The sequence below is a fragment of the Sphaeramia orbicularis genome, chromosome 16 (assembly GCF_902148855.1).
Source record: "Sphaeramia orbicularis chromosome 16, fSphaOr1.1, whole genome shotgun sequence".
Classification (NCBI taxonomy): domain Eukaryota; kingdom Metazoa; phylum Chordata; class Actinopteri; order Kurtiformes; family Apogonidae; genus Sphaeramia; species Sphaeramia orbicularis.
In genome coordinates, this window is record NC_043972.1 from 9832636 (window position 1) to 9852936 (window position 20301).

The 20301-nt window shown below is 35.1% G+C and overlaps 1 protein-coding gene across 8 annotated transcripts in view; it reads right to left on the reverse strand.

Annotated features, from left to right (window-relative positions):
• snap91a (synaptosome associated protein 91a) overlaps positions 1-20301 on the reverse strand; it is a 114815-nt gene that overhangs the window by 35860 nt on the left and 58654 nt on the right. For 7 of the 8 annotated variants that reach the window (XM_030157099.1, XM_030157102.1, XM_030157107.1 and 4 more), the window contains exons 5-11: positions 17129-17222; positions 14966-15077; positions 14759-14865; positions 13254-13295; positions 4509-4570; positions 2180-2188; positions 1601-1613 (exon numbers count right to left, since the gene is read on the reverse strand). In XM_030157099.1, coding sequence (XP_030012959.1) covers positions 1601-1613; positions 2180-2188; positions 4509-4570; positions 13254-13295; positions 14759-14865; positions 14966-15077; positions 17129-17222 — 439 coding nt within the window. Of the gene's footprint in view, positions 1-1600; positions 1614-2179; positions 2189-4508; positions 4576-13253; positions 13296-14758; positions 14866-14965; positions 15078-17128; positions 17223-20301 lie in introns of all 8 variants that reach the window. The other variant, XM_030157100.1, reaches the window with a different exon arrangement.

Here is a 20301-nt window from a genome sequence, read left to right on the forward strand (position 1 = left end):
AATCCAAATCTTACCAAGTGTATTTTTCTCATTTTTAGTCCAAATATTTCACCACACTTAAAATAAGAGAATCACCTAAAGAGGAACTTTAGGTCGTAAAGTAGAGTTCAGTGAGATATAAGAACTTAGTTTTAGACAATAGATCTGGAAAATCTAATTTCAAGAAATCTTACCAAGATAATTTTTATTTGTTCCATTAGCAGATTTTTTTTTTTGCTTAATTCAAGATTTTTTTTTTGTTGCTAAATTCAAGCATGTTTGTTTGTTTACCCTCTAGCAGCAAAACTATTGGTTGAATTCATACCAGATTGGGTTTATAGATTGCTAATGACCCAAAATATGTGTCATTACATTTTAGGAAAAGTACGTCAAAGTTCACATTTTTTATGAATTTTTTAAATCTTTTTTCTTCTGCCATTTACTCATATTAGGCAAAATTTCAAATGTCTATAAAAACATCAATTTTGTTTCAATTTACTTCTAACTTGGCACATATATGGAGGCAATTGATATGTGCACTGGAAAAAATCCAAATCTTACCAAGTGTATTTTTCTCATTTCTAGTCCAAATATCTCACCACACTTAAAATAAGACAGAATCACCTAAAGAGGAACTTTTCAGTGAGATATAAGAACTGATTTATAGACAATAGATCTGGAAAATCTGATTTCAAGAAATCTTACCAAGATAATTTTCACTAGTTTCATTGGCAGATTTATTTATTTTTTATCTTAATTCAAGATTTTTTACCTTAATTCAAGCATGTTTATGTTTGTTAACACTCTACCAGCAAAACTATTGGTTGAATTGATACCAAATTGGGTTTATAAATTGCCAGTGACCCAGAATAGATGTGATTACACTTTGGGAAAAGTAGGTCAAAGTTTCAATTTTTAATGAATTTTTAAGATCTTTTTCCCCCAATTTACTTATAATGGGTGAAATTTCAAATGTCTGGAGCAGCAAAACTGTTGGTTGAATTCATACCAAATTGGGTTTATAGATTGCCTGTGATCCAAAATAGATGTCATTACATTTTGGGAAAAGAAGGTCGAAGTTCACATTTTTAATAAATTTTTTAAATCTTTTTTTTTTCTCCCATTTACTTATAATGAGTGAAATTTCAAATGTCTATAAAAACATCAATTTTGTTTCAATTTACTTCAAACTTGGCACATATATAGAGGCAGTTGATATGTTGACCTCAGCACATGCATTAGACAGGATGACACCAGCTGAACTGATGACAAAATAAGCTACAATACATGCAAGAGGTGTTGTTGGGTTTGTTGTGCCTGGAACCACTTGTTATTTTTTGTGCTTGGTCAACTGTTCTAAATGTGTCAGCGTGCGTTTTTTACTCACTTGGCAGAAGGGTGTTAGAAGTGTTTACAATGTGCAGTTTTTAGTGGTTGGGTCATAATTTTAAAAATCATGCAAAAATGAACAGCTTTTGAATTCTGAGCTAATATGAATTGTGAAAAATAATATGACTTTTTATAACATGAAGAGCAAAGTGTGTTTCATATGCTCATTTGGATACCAGAAGGTTAATAGTAAACTAGCCCTACACTATAATTACACTGAGACATGTCTTACCTTAGTGGGCGACCTGCAAAACAACAAGATCACGTGAGTTAAAAACAATAATAGAGCACATGTTCAACATAATGACTGGTACTGACATGGAGGCAAAACAACAGCTTTAGTATCACTGAGTGTTTGCAGGCAGCATCTCAAAGCAATTCCATTTACTAAACATCTGCAATTAATGGATCCACACTGCACCGCTGAGTAATGGCATCTTAACCCCAGCTCCACATCAACAAAGCTTTTCTTTTCTTTCTTTTTTTTTTTTTTTTTAACCTCATGTTAGACGTAGATGTTGTAGAAATGCAGGACTGTAAAGCTTTGCAGGAGTTAAAGCAGGTTGGAAGATGCAGAAACATAAATGTTAGTGAACGTACAGGTCTGTCGTTGTATGTCAGTGACACAAATGACAAGAAAATACACTGAAGAGTTCTGTAGAAATAGAAATCTGTCACTGCACAGTGTTCAGATGGGATTTCTACAGAATCATTTAGGTTTACACTGATCAAAGTGAAGCAACGCTGCACAAAATAAGACCAAAACACAAACACAGGAGGTGAAATGAGGCCTGTTCTGATTTATACTTACTTATCCTCTCTGAGTTAAGGTGGAAATAAGAGAAAAGAGGATGTTAGAGGAGATTTTGGAGATAAAACACATTAAACCTCTGAGACCTGGAGTACAGTATTAGAGTCAGGTTGTAGAAGGTTATGTGAGGTACAGTGGTCTGGACCTTTAACCGTTATAGCAAGACTAGAGTTCTTTATGTTGCCAATTCTTTTTCATCTTTCTACAGGAAGAACTTAACTTCCAATATCTGGCCATTAATTGTCATTATTAAATGTAGTAACTGCTTAAAACAACATGTTATAGTTAAAAAACAAAACAAAAAACAGTCATACATTTATCATGAAAATCAACTGTAAATGTGCGTAACAAATTTAACGAAACTCTAGGGATTAAAGGTGGGGTAGGAGATATTTTCCTGGAGTATTTTTTACTATATTGGTTGAAATCTCCTTCACACCCCGATTACAACCAATTAATTAAATGCTCTAACCCAAAAATAAAATATTATATTCACTTGTGGAACTGACAGGACTGAAAAAACACCATCCAATCATTTTAACCGACCCATCGAAATGACTGAACGGTGACATGTCTATCAAACTCAACTGCCATTTGTCCCTCCCCCCTCTGCTCGTTCCCCTCTTCGTGCATGAATCGTTCGTTCTCAGAGGCTTGGAGCACTTGTACAGGAAATGGAGCCAGAGCCAGAGCTTGGCTATATTAAGTTATTAGGATGGAAAGTTCACCGGATAGCTGCTTTGTCACAGCGGCAGGCGGGTGAATGGATGCTACTCAGCGCTCGTGAACCCTCAGGAATAAGCATTGCGTGTACCGGTACTTTAGCCAGCATGTCCATGTGGGCCCTAGAAGGGTTCCATTTGGGCTGCATATAAAGGTCCCAAGTGGGTTTGTATGTAGTTTCCATGGTGACCCCATATGTGTTTGCCCATATCAGAATCAGAGATCTGAATATATCATATTATTTATTCTTCACATTATTTATCCCATGATATTTATCTTTCATGTCATTTGCACTACTTCTCGTGTTATTTATGCAATGTGTGGGTGCAGCCATAATTTTTTAAAATGTTTCTAATTTTATGAATGCTGGTATTTTACATCTTATCCAGGGGCAACAGTTGAAAAATAATAATAATAACAATGTTTTGCTAATACTGGCACATTTACAGAAATGTTCATTAATGTGTACTGTCCCTGCTAAATAAACAAACAAAAAATAAATAATTTGCACTAAATAAATTCTATGTTTTACAAATATCTTAGTTTGTAATACTTTTTTTTTTTTAATGTGAATAACTGTGCCTTTTATTGATATTTGTTGTCTGTCTGTAAATTCTTGCACTGAACCTGAGAGCTCTACCTCAGTTTCGTTGTACTTGGTACACTGACAATAAAGAGATTCTGGGGTTTGGACTTCTGAATTGTGTATTTTCAAAATGTAGCTTGCTCGAACTGTTTTTCCTGGCTCTCCCACCCTACCTTTAACTTTCAACTATTTAAAAAAGTGCGTAAACATTTTGATTCATCTAGAGCAGTGTTTCTCAACTTTTTTTGAGCAAACGCCCCTTTTTGTCATCATAGGCCTCCTGCTACCCCCCCCCCCCCCCCCCAAAAAAAAAAAAAAAATTTTGCGAATGAGGGGGTGGAATTGGTCTGACGGAGCTTATATATATATGTTACGTTGCTTAGGTAGTGCCTCCTTCGCAACCGGGGGGAGGGGTCACGACGGATGTTACCAACAAAGACCAGGGGGGGATGGAAATTCACCATTGACACAACATGCTGCTTGTTATTGACACTTATATGGACTAACCCCTCCCATTTGAGTCTCAGTGGCCCCCTCTCAGCTTTCCCGTTCCAACCCCCCCCCACACACACACACATACACACACGTTGTCCCAACTGCCCCCGTTGAGAAACACTGGTCTAGATCATTCTGCATTCACGTTCCAGCTTCTTATTTTCAGTTATTTCTAATCATTCCCTCGCTAAAATGTTGCTAGAAGTAATAAAAATCTTCCATCTGTCTCTCACTGACTGCATTCTGCTGCTCTCTGCCCCGCCCACTTCCACCCCTCCCCCTCAGCCAATACAGGCCTCTACCCTAATGTGTTATAGACCAATAAAAAGAACCCGACCTCATTTTGTCAAGAGCACATGTTCATTTGTATGACGGTGCAAAAATGTAGCACCTGAGAAACAACAGTTCTTAAAGGGTTAAAGGTCAAAGGTTAATCAGGCCACAGGGGTTGAGCAGCAGGTTCACGCGGATCACCTGGAACCCCGTGGCTACAGATGGGTGGAAACCATTAGTGCTGGTACTTACGGCTTCTTGCCCTCTAGGGTGTTGAGATGCGTCTCCAGAGACTCCAGAAGACTCTCCGGGGCCTGAGGAAGAAGACGGAGAGGATACTGTAACCATGGCAACAGGATGGGAAAGGTCAGAGAGGAAAACACCATGACGCTCCAGGGAAACACGAGGGACGCGCTCGGTTAGAAACGATCATCATGTTTCACCAGAGAGCGAAGGGTTGAATACAGACAGGTTTCATCTGCACATACATGACAGGATGTTTATGTTTCAGCTGCTGCCAAATACTGTGTTTTCTGTTGGATCCGAAAGGAAATGTTATCAGAAATTAGAAAAACACTGTAAATATGTATATAATAATTAAATCTAAATGTATATAAATACTTGTATAAATAGCAGATTTCTTTTTTCTATTTATATTTTAGGTTTCACATTGTATATTTTCTGTCTTTGCTACACTTTATGTTTGTATTTTTGCTGCTGTTGACTGTGTAAGTTCCCCTTAAGGGCATCAATAAAGTTTTATCTTATCTTATCTCATCCTACCTTATTTTGTCTTACCTTATCTTATCCTACCTTATCTTTCCTTATTTTATCCTACCTTATCTTACCTTATCTTATCCTACCTCATCTTATCCTACCTTATCTTGTCTTACCTTATCTTATCCGACCTTATCTTATCTTATTTTATCCTACCTTATCTGATCTTACCTTATCTTATCCTACCTTATCTGATCTTACCTTATCTTATCCTACCTTATCTTGTCTTACCTTATCTTATCCTACCTTATCTTGTCTTACCTTATCTTATCCTACCTTATCTTATCTTATTTTATCCTACCTTATCTTGTCTTACCTTATCTTATCCAACCTAATCTTACCTTATTTTATCCTACCTTATCTGATCTTACCTTATCTTATCCTACCTTATCTTGTCTTACCTTATCTTATCCTACCTTATCTTATTTTACCGTACCTTAGCCTACCTTGTCTTATCTTACCTTACTTTATCCTACCTAATCTTACCTTATTTTATCCCACCTTATCTTGTCTTACCTTATCTAATCCTACCTTATCTTATCCTACCTTATCTTACCTTATCCTACCTTATCTTATCCTACCTTACCTTGTCTGATCTAATCTTATCTTACCTTATCTTATCTTAAACAATAACCTCATATGATTGATTATATTTTATCAAACCTCAAGGTTTTGCTCAGATATTTTTGATGCTCTAATACTGACATTCTGACTTCTACTTATGCATTATGGTTCAAATATTTACTGATAATTTCAGCTTATTTGCATTTATACACACTCACAACAACAGAAAATAATATATAAACCTATTATATAACCTTTTTTTTGTTGTTTCTATTTATTAATTCTGATTTTGGTGACACTGAGCAGTGACAAACTGCACAAAACCTGCAAAATTAAAGTTACAAAACTACATTTTCATTATTTACACTAATTTAAGTTTGAGCTAATTAAAAATAAAATTAGTGGAAAGACTCATCTGTGTTTTTTCCTTGATAACTGAGCAGGTCGGCTCTAAACAAAGTCATAATATTACCACTTTATTATTAAACTGTGCAGCTCAAATTGTATTTAACTAAATCAGTCTGAGTTATGAAAGTATCTAATATCATCCCTAAACCTTAATCTCTATATAAAAATAAATAAAAGTAAATGCTATGCTAACATCAGATGTTGCGTATGTTCGCTATGTTTTACTGCATTGTCACTGATAAATAAATGAATAAATATATAAAAAATAGATGAAATACTGGTTAAAATTAGAAATAAGAGATGCGCTTTAGCAAATAAATACATTTTAGTAGAAGTTTATGATGCAGAATTCTGTTTAGTAAAAAGGAACTGGGACACAAAGCAGCATAAATCAGAAAAAAAAAAACTAACAATAAAATAGCTCCATTAAAACCAAGCGGACAGATGTTAAACCTCATGCATTAAAGCCAGTCTCCATGCAAAGCGTTGACTAAAAGGCAGATTATCACCTTCCGACATGCAGGAACAAAACCCTGTGAGCTTATTTCTGTAAGCCAGGTCACAGACAATTCAGCCCCTGAACTCAGTCACTGCTTCTTTTTTCTTAATTCCCTGCTCTGTTTCCTGGATCTATGGACTCAGAGCTCAGAGTTTAATCATCCTTAAACTGTCGAGAGGCCGATAAGGTGGACACAGATGGAGGACGTTTATCATCCGCAGAGGAAACACCTGAGAGGCCACGGAACCGCTGTGTCTTTACTAAAACCCCATCATGGAGGTGGGGGTCCACAAAGGCGCTACAATTTAAAAAACATATTATAAAAGCAACTGATGGGATTATGTTTAACCCATAAAGACTCAAAAACCCACCATCGGCCAAAAGCATCTACTGATCTAAACTGTTTAATACCTGTTGGTCCGCTAATCCTATCCATACATGTCAATAACTGGTGTAAAATACAGTTTTTCATGGTTTTTCATGGATGACTCATTTGAAGTTCAGAGGCTCCGTAGTTACCATGGAAACACCGTCATCTTCTACAACATTGATTCCCCAGTAAAACCCATGGAGTTGGATCAATGACAGTGGATGGACACATTTGTATGTGTATATATTTAATAAATGGATAAAAATGAATAAAATATTTACAAAATAATAGTGTGGAAAAAATGAAGTAAAAAGGACTGAAATAAGCAACAAAATGAACAAAAACAGCTAAAATATTCAATACAATGACCAGAATCAACAAAGATAATGAGCAACAAGAACTAAAGAAGCCACAAACTGAAGAAACTGAAGACAAAAATACTAAACCCATGGAGTTTGACTCATGACAGTGGATAGATACACTGGGTTTATGTTCAGTAAATGATAGATTTTGCTGAAAAAGTCACTTTTTCTTCAGTTTTCTCTATTTTTTAATATAATAATCATCAACTTTACTTTGAGTTTTATGAACATCTACATGATTGGTGAATTAAATGTAGGAAAATACCTGATTTTCACTGAAAAAAAGATAATATTACAGTAAATGCTGATAAATCACTTAAGGATAGTTAAATATAGACAAAAATGTATTTGGGAGCTGGCACAAATGTCACATTGGGTCCTTATGGGTTAATGTAATTTACAATTATTAATTTAAAATTCTAAATTAATCCCTGACTAGGCAGGATATTGGTGAGAAGGAGGGGCAGGGGTATTAGTAAGATCTGCTAGTTTTTCACTTGTTAAATATTAGTTACCTATCAATCCATGGAAATAATTGGTGTAAAACACAGTTCTTCATCTTTTCATGGTCATCAGATATGACCCATTTGGACGTTCAGAGGCTCCGTAGTTACCATGGAAACACCGTCATCTTCTACAACATTGATTCACCAGTAAAACCCATGGAGTTGGATCAATGACAGTGGATGGACACACTGGGTTTATGTTCAGTTAATGATAGATTTTATAGAAAAAGTCACTTTTTCTTCTGTTTTCTCTCTTTTTTTTTTTAAATAATTACCCTCAACTTTAACCCATAAGGAACCAGTGTGACTTTTGTGGTAGTTCCCAAGTGAATTTCTATCTATATTTAACCTTTCCTGAGTGATTTATCACCATTTATTGTAATATTATCCTCTTTGTTTTGTGTTTTTTTTCAGTGAAAATCAGGTACTTTTCTATATTTAATTTATAGATCATGTAGATGTTCATTAAAGATCAGATTAAAGTTGAGGGCTATTATATCAGAAACAGAGAAAAATGAAGAAAAAGTGACTTTTTCAGCAAAATCTCTCATTAACTGAACTTAAACCCAGTGTGTCCATCCATTGTCATTGATCCAACACCATGGGTTTTACTGGTGAATCAATGTTGTAGAAGATAAAAGTGTTTCCACGGTAACTACGGAGCCTCTGAACGTCCAAATGGGTCATATCTGAAGACCATGAAAAGATGAAGAACTGTATTTTACACCCATTATTGACATGTATTGATAGGATTAGTGGATCAACAGGTATTAAACAGTTTAGATCTAGTTTAGATTTAGTTCAGATGGTTTTGGTCGATGGTGAATGTTTGGGTTTAATGGGTTAATTTGAACGTTTATGAACATCTACATGTTCAGTGAATTAAATATAGGGAAATACATGATTCTCACTTAAGAACGTAAAATACTGAGCATAATATTAAGAATAAATGGTGATAAATTGCTTCAGAAATTTAAAAAATAGAGGAAAAAATCATTTCCACAAAAACAGCACTGGACCTTTATGGGTTAAATGAGGCAAAAAACATCAATATCTAATAATTTCCACAGATTCGTCTACTCATTTGCTTTTGTAATACATTTGTTATATTGTAAACAGACTTTATGGACATCCTGCGTCATAACTGTGTTTCTGAAATGCTCACATGTGTTAGAGCTCAACGTCTGGCCTCCAGGCACATCCTCAGATGAATGGGACATGATTGACAGCGGCTGATGACATAACGACACACTATGAACACGGTGACACGGTGATATTACTGTGTCTTATCAGCTGTTCGTAAATCCTCCTGGAGGGGATGAGACTCAGATAAACCCTCCACTTTGACCAATCACAGACCCAATCCTCCTGGACGCATTAATCACATTTGATCTATTCATTGTTTTAAGATATTTTTCAGTATTTTTAGTAGAAGGACGCAGGGATTCAGACCCAGGACGCTGTTTTAGACTCTGAACTGGCTCCTAATAAATTATAGACCAGATTAGGGTGCAGCTTTTAGTCCAAGGGTGTCAAACATACGGCCCGTAGACCAAAACCGGCACACTGAATAGTCTAATCTGGCCCAAGGGATGATTTACGAAATGCAAAAATTACACTGAACATATTAACAATCATTTTAGTTCAGGTTCCACATTCAGAACAATTCAGTCTCAATATCATAATAACCTATAATTAATGACAACTCAAAATTTTTCTTTGTTTTAGTGTAAAAAAAGCAAAATTACATGAAATTATTTACATTTACAAACTATCCTTTTACAAAAAACAAAACAAAACAATAACCTGAAAAAATATGAACATGAAGAAAAATGACTGGAATTTTAATAGCCTATAAATAATGACGATTCCAAATTTTTTCACTTTGTTTTAGAATAAAAAAGTAAAATGACATGAAAATAATTACAAACTATCCTTTTACCAAAAAAATATGAATAACCTGAAAAAATATGAACAACATGAAGTATTTTAAGAAAAATAAGTGGAATTTTAATAATAACTCATAAATAATGACCCCTCCAAATGTTGTGTTTGTTTTAGTGTAAAAAAAGCAAAATTACATGAAAATATTTACATCCACAAACTATCCTTTTACAAAAAATATGAACACAAACAAAATATATCATTAACTGAACCTAAAGTCATTGTCTACGTCCACTTTCATTTGTCAAACTCGACATGTTTTTACTGTTGAATCAGTGTTACTGTTTGAGTCACTACGGAGCCTCTGAACGTCCAAATGAGTCATATTTGATTCTGATGAAAACCCAACAAACTGCATTTTACCTGAATTATTTAATTTATTGACAGGATTAATCAAGTGTTTTTTAACCTTGGGGTCAGGACCCCACATGGGGTCGCCTGGAATTCAAACGGGGTCGCCTGAATAAAAACTTACTAATAAAAAACATCTGGTGAGTTGACAGAGACAATCCCAATCCATAAAAGACATGACAAACTGTGAGTGTGAAACTGCAGCACTGTGGTTCTGTTTATCTGTCAAATGTTCATTGTGGTCAGTTTCAGATGCTGCAGCTCTTTCATAATTCATAGTTTGAGTTCTTGTTTGTTCAGTATTAATTGTCAGCCTTGTAAATCACAGCTGGACTGACTGTATATATCCTGACCAAGGAAAATCAAATTCTCCCTTTGTGCAGTAATCTACACCTGGCTTTACTGCCTCTGTCCATAATAATATACATTATATAGACTAAATGTCGTCTAAAATTAACGTTTATTTGCAGCATAGTATACGGTCAAGACATGGTATTGGAAATCTCTCTGATGGGACATTTTAGAGACAATTTGACAGATTAGTGTTGCTAAATGACCTACATTTTTACTTTTAAGTTCATTTTTGCTTTAGTTGGACCATAAGGGATTATCCAAAACAAGGAGCTACTTTATACTGAAATAAATGTTGGAATGGCAATCAATAAAAGTTTGCTCTCTGACAGGACGTTACTGTGTTTTGACCCTATAGCAAACTATTACATGATCAAAAACAAATTAATTTTAGCAAGAAAAAGGTCTTCGTTTTGAATGTGATGTTAAAATGGGGTCACAAGCCTAAAAAGGTTGGAAACCACTGGTTTAAGCACAGACGCCCGTTCATCATGCCGTTCATGCAGCTCATCCATTTCACTTTAGAGTTTCCACAAACAACAAGACCAGCATCCTGCTTTCTGATCCTGGGATTCACTGCTACAAAAGCCACAGATACCGTTTACAGCGATGTCTTAGCCGTCATGGAAACTCTGCAGCCCAGTCGCAGGGAAACATTCTGCTGCACCTTTTCAACTAACCTGACACTATATGGACAAAAGTATGTGGACACGTTGGATTCAGGTGTTTCTTTTCTAACAGGGGTCTGGGATACAAAACAATAATGACTAATGTCAGAATATAGTTTTACATTATGGGATAAATATCATTACATTTGTTAGTTTGGTTTAAATTATCTTTGCTTCCAAAATGCCTCAGTCATGGTTTTGACTTCATTTCTCTCAACATTGTTTTTGTTTTTGTTTTTATCCATGACTATGACTTCCTATGACTATGACTACCTCTAAATTTCAAAAATATTTGATTGATTTGAGATTAAAAAAATCATTCATTTGTTAAAAAATAACAATTTAAACCAAACTAACCAATGCTATGTCAGAATATAGTTACCTCTGCCAGGAGGTATTTTGATCACTTTGCTTTGTGTGTTTGCGTGCATGTTTGTTTGTTAGCAAGATAACTCAAAAAGTTATAGACGGATTTTCATGAAATTTTCAGGAAATGTTGATACTGGCACAAGGAAGAAATTATAAAATTCTGGTGGTGATCGGGGGGGGACACGACAGATCTGTCTTGGCGGAGGTCTGCACTCTCCAAGTGCTTTTCTTGTTTTATCTTGGGATAAATCTCATTGCATTGGTTAATTTGGGTTAAATTATCATCTATACTTCCAAAATGCCTCAGAGATGGTTTTGAGGGATTGATTTTGTTTTTTTGCTTTGTTTTCTTTTGTCCATGATTATGATTTTTAAATGTTCTACAAGGAAATATTAATATTTATGTGTTCACGATATGGACAGAAGTATTGGGACACATCATGGCTACAGCTGTAAGATGTCCTGTTCATGAGGATTTGAGACAAAACCATCAATATTTCCTTAAAGTTTAATGGGAGATTTTTCTTCCTCAGTGAGATGTGAAGAAAGTAGATGGTTATTTGTGATAGAAAATTATTATTTAGTCAGAGAGGGACAAATATCTTAAAATATAGAGATTGAACATTTAAAATCATAGTAATGGATAAAAATATATACATATATATATATTGAGAGAAATTAAGTAAAAATCTTCTCATGAAAGCAAAGATAACAATTGAAACCAGTGGTTGTTAACCTCATTATGAGCCTCCTGACCCCCCCCCCCCCCCCCCCACACACACACACACACACACAAGCACCACCCAAAGGAGTAAATGTCACATCCCAAAACAGAATCAAAACAAACAGATAGGAAATAGATCAGTAACGCGATGGACCTCAATGCGGTAGACCGGGGGAAGGGGTGGGGGTGTGTCAGTAGGAAAATGAGAGCACTGGTATTTCTAATCACGCCCAAAATACATAGTTTTATCTTATTTCATGTTCAAATGAAGAAAGTTTGTTCTGATATAGAAAAAAACACACCCCTGATGTTGTCCAAACAGCCCTTAGGGGGTGATACCACCCCTGTTGAGAAACCCTAATTTAATTTAAACCAAACTAACCAATGCAATGATATTCATCCCATAATATGAAACCATATTATGACATCAGTATTGTTTTGTATCCCAGACCCCTGTTAGAAAAGAAACAGCTGAATTCAACGTGTCCCATTACTTTTGTCCACATAGTGTTAGTTTAGTGTCAGCAGCAGAAACAGGGGCCTGGTCAGCAGCATGGCTCAGCAGATCGCTCACAGCATATCCAAACGGCTCTTCCAGTCACATCATTCCAGTTTGATCAGAGCGCCTCAGCTCCGTCTGCTGTGTGTGCGCAAAATGTGCTTCAATTCAGTGCACGTCTACAGTCGTCAAATGTGGATCTTTTCCCTAAGCTCTAGCTCTGTGCACCGCTCACTACTCACACTCTCAGCCTGAATGATCAATCTGCATCTCTGGAAATGAAGAGCGAAGAAGAGAAAGGGGGAGGGAGTGGGAGTGGGGCCGTCATTCACCAAAGAACCCACGCTCATTGATGGCATGGAAAACGGAAGTGCACATGTCGGACAGTGGCGTCCTTTTACAACACAAAGGACCGCTGACGGCACCTTCACATGTTTGATAATTACCAAAAGGAAGCAGGATTTTAAAAAAAGACCCATAATACATGCACAGGTTTACAAAAGGTGACATGCCCTGTTAGTATTTATCCAGTAAACACCACGGATCAGTAAAGAAACAGTGAAATATAAAAGATAAAAGATAAAGGAGGAAGATCTGGGTCTTACCTGAGTCAGTTCAGGTATGTCATTTTTGTCAATTCCCACTTGCTGTAACAGAAAAGACACAACATTTACCGACATGCACAGACGAAAGCTTCTAAAAGTGATATACAAACATAGAAGTAAATGGGGGTGATGGAAAATATCAGTTCTGCAATATATCGCGATATCTCATTTCATAATACTGTATCGATATTTTTAGGTATTTATTCAAATGCAGATATTGTGGGTGTTTTTCTTTTTTGTTTATCTTTTACTTATTTTTATTTAACACTCTTTTATTAATAATGTTAGTTCCTTTGTTGGGATTGCACAAAAATAATGTTCTGATGTTAGTTCTGAACTAATAGAATATGAACATTTGAACAGGATCTTAAACTGGAATGTCTGTAAAACAGAATTTAAGTTTGAACATAGGAACATTTTGGGATATAGCATTAGATCCTGTTCTGATCAAATAAAAAAGTGTTTAGTATTTGTGGATATTTCTGCTGTAATTCAATTCTTCAAGGAAATAATCATTAAAAAAAAAGAAGAATCAAACAAAAAAATTCCGTTTTAACAGTATCATGATATATCGTGATACATTGTATCGTGATCCTAGTATTGTGATTTGGATCGTATCGCCAGATTCTTGCCATTACACAGCCCTATATGTAAATGGTAAAATAGTAAAAATAAGAACAAAAACCTACTGAAACTGACAGGGGTAAAATTAGATTAGATTAGATTTATTCTGAACATGCAATGAAATTTAACATATATGTGAACAAGCAAAACATACATAATACAAATATCAACAGTCATAACAGACTTAGACAGAAGAACAGCACAATAGTTCCATTGACATGCCCAAAAACAGACACATTTCTACTTCCTCCTACTCCTTTTCACTCGTGTACATTTTGAGGTTTAAGACGTTGCAGTTTTAAGTTACCATTTTGTTTTGTTCTCATTCTCTTCATTATCATTTATTTGCATTTCTGTTTTCAAATTGTCATTTACATGATCGAAATAAAGATATCAATCAATCAACCAATAAAAACGGGTACAAAATACTAGGATAATTAGGATAAAAACATCTAAAAAACAACTGGTAGAAAAAATAAAACTAGAGCAAATAAGTGTAACTTCAACCCTATAAGGACTACCATTATAATAGATTTATTTATGTTGTTTTTGCATTAAAAGTGTCAGAAAATGTCTTTTTTTGCCAATTCTTTTGTAACCTTTTATCAAGAAGAACTTAACTTTCATTATATGGAAATTAATTATCATTATTACATGTAACAAAATGCTTAAAATTGCACTCTGCTGCTCTCTGCCCCTCCCCCTCAGCTAATTCAGGCCTCTACCCTAATGTGTTATAGACCAATAGAAAGAACATAATCTCAGCTTTCAGATGCACTTTGAATTCTGTCAATAGCACAAACGGTTCAGGAGTTACAGTCATTTGAATGATGATGTGGCGCCGGAGACACACTGGTCTTAAAAGGGTTAAAAAGCTCTACCTCGGCTATTTTGAAGAACTCGGATACTCGGGTCATCCGTGTCAGGAATCTCTTGTAGATCTCCAGCCCGTCTTTACACTGACTCCGCTTCATTTGGAAGAATTTCTCTGGAGGACGGAGGTGTGGAAATGTTAATCTTTGTCTCCATAAAGTACAGAAACATTCCACTTCCTGCCTCACTGATCCTGTGTTAAAGAGCGTCCTCACCCAGCAGGTTGATGATCCCGTCGTTGTAGCAGGCGTATAACTTAATCAGATCTTTGAAGAGAAGGAGGAAGCAGGCGTTTATCACGCCGTTGTTCAGCTCCTGTGGATGCACCTGCAGAAAGAAAAAAAAAACACACACAAACATCACCTTAAGCCACAAGTGTCAAACACGCAGCCCGGGGTCCAAAACCAGCCTGCCAAAGGGTCCAAACAGATGCACTTTTTTAAAGTTATTTTTACTTATTTTCACATATTTGTATGGAAGACAACTGTTTAAAAAACACAAATAAAGAAAATTTTGTGGGGAAAATACAATAAAACCTCAGATTCTAGATGTTCATGTGATTTTATCCATATTTTTGGGGAATAAATTATAATAATAATTGAAAGTAAAAGCCTTTTTTACTCAGGCAGTAACTGTACCATCAAACTCTATGATCATTGTATTCATAATCTGTTTATATGTTATGCATCAACATATTTATGTCAGGTGACAGACAGTAGAGAGGAGGGAGGAGGTAGAGGAGGAGAAGAAGGAGGAGGTACAGGAGGAGAGGCTGTAAATTCACAGTTGAGGTTAAATAATGATGGATATGTTAGTCATGAGAATAAAATTGCAGAATGCATTAAATTCTTGTATTGTCTTTAGATATTCAGATATACATTATAAACATGTCAATTACAGAATTTTTTTTCTGACTATGATTGTTTGCTTGTTTGTTGTTTGCAGCTCTACATGACGTGAAATTATGATTGCAAATGCAAAAAAACATCAACTTTCAGGAGTGCTGCTTTGGAGCACTTTTGTGTCCCCACCAATATCAAATTCAAACCTACTCCCTTGATCAGAAAAAAGAACATAACGTGCTACTTTTAATCCCACTTGGCCAAATATAGTGTAAGATTCTATTAAAGTTACTGCCCCATAATTTACATTAAATTGTGTTTGTGTAAAATGTATTACATACAGATTTATATTTGAAAGTACTCAGATATTATAACTGCACAAGGACATTTGACTTTGAAAAAGTAGGTCAAGGTCATCTATTTTTAAAAGGCCTCTGCTCCATGACAACATGCATCCACAGTATAAATGTGGTGCAGATACAGTATGTCAGTGCATTCTACAGATAATGCGATTATGTCGTTGAATGGACAGACGGACAGACGGACAGACAGATGGATGACAAAACCATTACAATACCGCTCAGCCAAGGAGTAAACACTGAAGAAAAAGTGACTCTTTTAAGCAAAATATATATTTATATATCTTTATTTAGAAGGGACAGTGCACATTAATGAACATATTTATATATTCCATTTCAGTATGAACATGTAAATATGCCGGAGTTCGTGTCAGTGCTAATTTTCATCCGCAGTCCCCACTTAATAAATAAATAACAATTAATATATCATTAACTGAACATAAACCACATAAAGTGTAACATTCTTATTTTGTTCATTTTTTTAGTCATTTTGTTCTTTTTTATTCATTCTATGCATTATTTTCTTTGTTTTTGTTAATTTTGTTGCCTATTTCATTACTTTTTCTCAAATTTAGTTCACTTTCTGGCTTATTTTGTTCATGTTTTCATAATTTCAGTTCACTATTTTGTTGATTTAGCATTAATTTTGTTCATTTTATTGATCACTTTAACTGATTTTGTTGCTTCAGTTATTCTTTTTTGCTTCATTTAAGACATTTTTTTGCTTACTGTTTCACATATTTTATCATTTTGTACAATTTTTATCTGTTCATTTTATTTACTTAATATATACCCATCCACTGTCATTGATCCAACTCCATGGGTTAATCAGTGTTGTAGAAGATGACGGTGTTTCCACGGTAACTACGGAGCCTCATATCTGATGACCATGAAAAGATGAAGAACTGTATTTTACCTGAAATATTGACATGTATTGATAGATTTAGCGGATGAACATGTATTAAACGGTTTAGATAGTTTCGGTCGGTGGTGGATGTTCAGGGTTAAAGAAAAGATTTTTGACTGCAGAGAGGTGACGCAGAAGGCTCATTTTAACTCGCCTGTTGTTCTAATCTTAGTTAAACCCAGATGGCAGCTTTTTCAACGCTGTTTATCCTTCAGCTAATTCACCAACCTCCCAAAGTCACACTGTTGCTTATTAGCGAGTGTCACTCACTTCAAAATCCAACAGCGCGTCGATCTGGCTCTGCAGGGTGGGCATTCCTTTCAACAGCTTCTCTACCGACATGGTCCTCATCGCCCCCTCAGACCTGAAATGGGAAAAGGAAAAAGACAAAGAATTCCACTGTCAGACTCTGAACACCTGTTAGAGCAGCCGTTCTCACACTGGAAGCCTCTTTGAGTACTTACAAAAGCACTATATAAAACCTATGTATTATTATTATTATTATTATTATTATTATTATTATTATTATTATTATTATTATTATTATTAGTATTGTAAGCCTGGACGTTGTATTTACTAAAATGCTTTAATTGCAATATACTTAAATGATTTAAGTTTTATTACATTACTATAAAATGTTAAGTGTATTCTTCTAATTTGCAGACATAGTCAAAAGTATGAAAAAGTTTAAGTTGAATGGTTTTAAATCACTAAGTTTTAGTCATGACCACACCTTTTTATCTCCACTGAGTTGTCAAGGGCCACCTTTTAAACTTTTTTAAACATTTAATTTAATTTAATATCTATCTATCTATCTATCTATCTATCTATCTATCTATCTATCTATCTATCTATCTATCTATCTATCTATCTATCTATCTATCTATCTATCTATCTATCTATCTATCTATCTATCTATCTATCTATCTATCTATCTATCTATCTATTATGGCAGTGGTTCCCAACCTTTTTTGCCCCATGACCCCATTTTAACATCACAAATTTCTGGCGACCCAAGACATTCAAAATGGAGACTTTTTTTTTTTTTTTTTGCTAAAATTAATTTGTTTTTGATCATGTAATAGTTTGCTATACTATGTTGCAAATAAACATTAATTTTAGAGGACATTTAGTCTATATAATGTATATTATTATGGACAGAGGCAGAAAAGCCAAGTGTAGAATAGAATTAGAGAGTTAGAATGAGTGAAAAAAACAAAAAAAACAAGAGTTGAATGAGTTCATGGAACAGTATCCCTGATTGGCTCTAGTACAAATGCTAACATTTGATTGGCTCTGTGGTAATAGACAAACCCATATTTTGTGCTACAGTACTGTGGCAGTGGACATTGCCAAAAAATAAAGCACATGATTTATTACTTTACTTTTTTTTTTTTTTTTTTTTTTGGTTCCGTAGCAGCTGGAATGAACCCAGCAGCTGAAACCGAACCTGTCAGATCTATATAATGTCCATCAACACTCTGAACACCTGGACTCGTACCCGTCACACTCCCAGTACCACCCGTGTGTCTGAAGTCTATTCTGAAGTGTGCTTTGGTGTTTCGTTGTCAGCTCGTGCAGCCGCTCAGACCTTGTGTCTGCAGTTAAACAGAGTCGTCCACTCCCTGAGCATGAGTAATAACCTACTCTGTATTCATGGGAGCGCTCAGTACCGGCGCTGACACCACGCACTCGGCCTGATGCCGGGCTGGAGGTGGTGGAGTCTGTCCCACGCATGCACCGGACCTCTAGGGATCCACTGATATTCTGGTATGTGCAGAGGACGAAAAAAAAAACCTACAGTATACTGGACTCTGCTCCGGTCCGGATCAAACTCACAGACTTTATACATAAAAACACAGAAATCGATAACTTTACTTAGATGATTAATGCTGCAGTGTCCCGCCCAGAGGTCCGTCCTAATCACACAAAGGGTAAAATCGCATAGCGTCAGAGTAATGAGGAAATTATTTTCAGTCAGTTTTTTACATTTTTTTGTCATTCTTCAACTTGAGCTTAAACAAAAACACCAAATAGTCAATAACTGTTGTATTTTTTAACTCTTTAAATACAATTTTTTCCCTAAATATGTTGTACATATTTCTTATATGAGATACAGAGTTAGAGTTTTGAATATTTTAGTAGTTTTTGTATGTTTCCAAAGGTTTTCAGTACTTTGTGTGATAGTTTTATACACTCGTTTTGCACTTTTTGTGTCTTCTGCTAAACAGATTTTCATTGTTTCTGTAACAGTGACAATAAAGATTTATTCTATTCTATCTATTCTATCTATTCTATTCTGTTCTGTTCTATTCTATTCTATTCTATTCTATACAAACCATATTTTCTAATGCAAAAAAACACATAAAATGTATTTTTTTTTCAAATACACTACATAAAAATTGGATTAATTATTTTTTTTTACTTTTTGCAGTCTGGCATATGTCAATGATTAACAGCAACATTGGTTAATATGCATTATTATTTTTTGTTAGGTCAAATGTGTCAGTTCGTCAGCCTTATTGTATACTTACGATACCTGCAGAACTTTACTCTCCTAACACTGCTGCTTCATTTTATGCAGATATCACAGTTTGGTCAAAAATGTGACCAAAAATATGAGGCTAATGATTCTAATTCATTAGCCTCAATGCACCGCTAATGTGTCACTGTGCACTTTTTACTTATTTGGTAGAAGGGTGTTAGTGTAGAAATTTAACATTGTTTACAACGTGCTGATTTTAGTGTCTGTGTCAGAATTTTAAAAATCATGCAAAAATGAACAACTTTTAAATTCTGTTCTGAAACAAATTGTGAACAAGTGGTTCCAGGCACAACAAACCCCACCCCTTGCACATATTGTAGCTCATTTTGGCATCTTTAGTACAGGGTGGGGAAGCAAAATTTACAATGAACGTTTAGTTGTTTTTTCTCAGCAGGCACTACGTCAATTGTTTTGAAACCAAACATATATTGATGTCATAGTCATACCTAACACTATTATCCATACCTTTTCAGAAACTTTTGCCCATATGAGTAATCAGGAAAGCAAACGTCAAAGAGTGTGTGATTTGCTGAATGCACTCGTCACACCAAAGGAGATTTCAAAAATAGTTGGAGTGTCCATAAAGACTGTTTATAATGGAAAGAAGAGAATGACTATGAGCAAAACTATTACGAGAAAGTCTGGAAGATACTATTAAAGAAGAATGGGAGAAGTTGTCACCCGAATATTTGAGGAACACTTGCGCAAGTTTCAGGAAGCGTGTGAAGGCAGTTATTGAGAAAGAAGGAGGACACATAGAATAAAAACATTTTCTATTATGTCCATTTTCTTGTGGCAAATAAATTCTCATGACTTTCAATAAACTAATTGGTCATACACTGTCTTTCAATCCCTGCCTCAAAATATTGTAAATTTTGCTTCCCCACCCTGTATATTT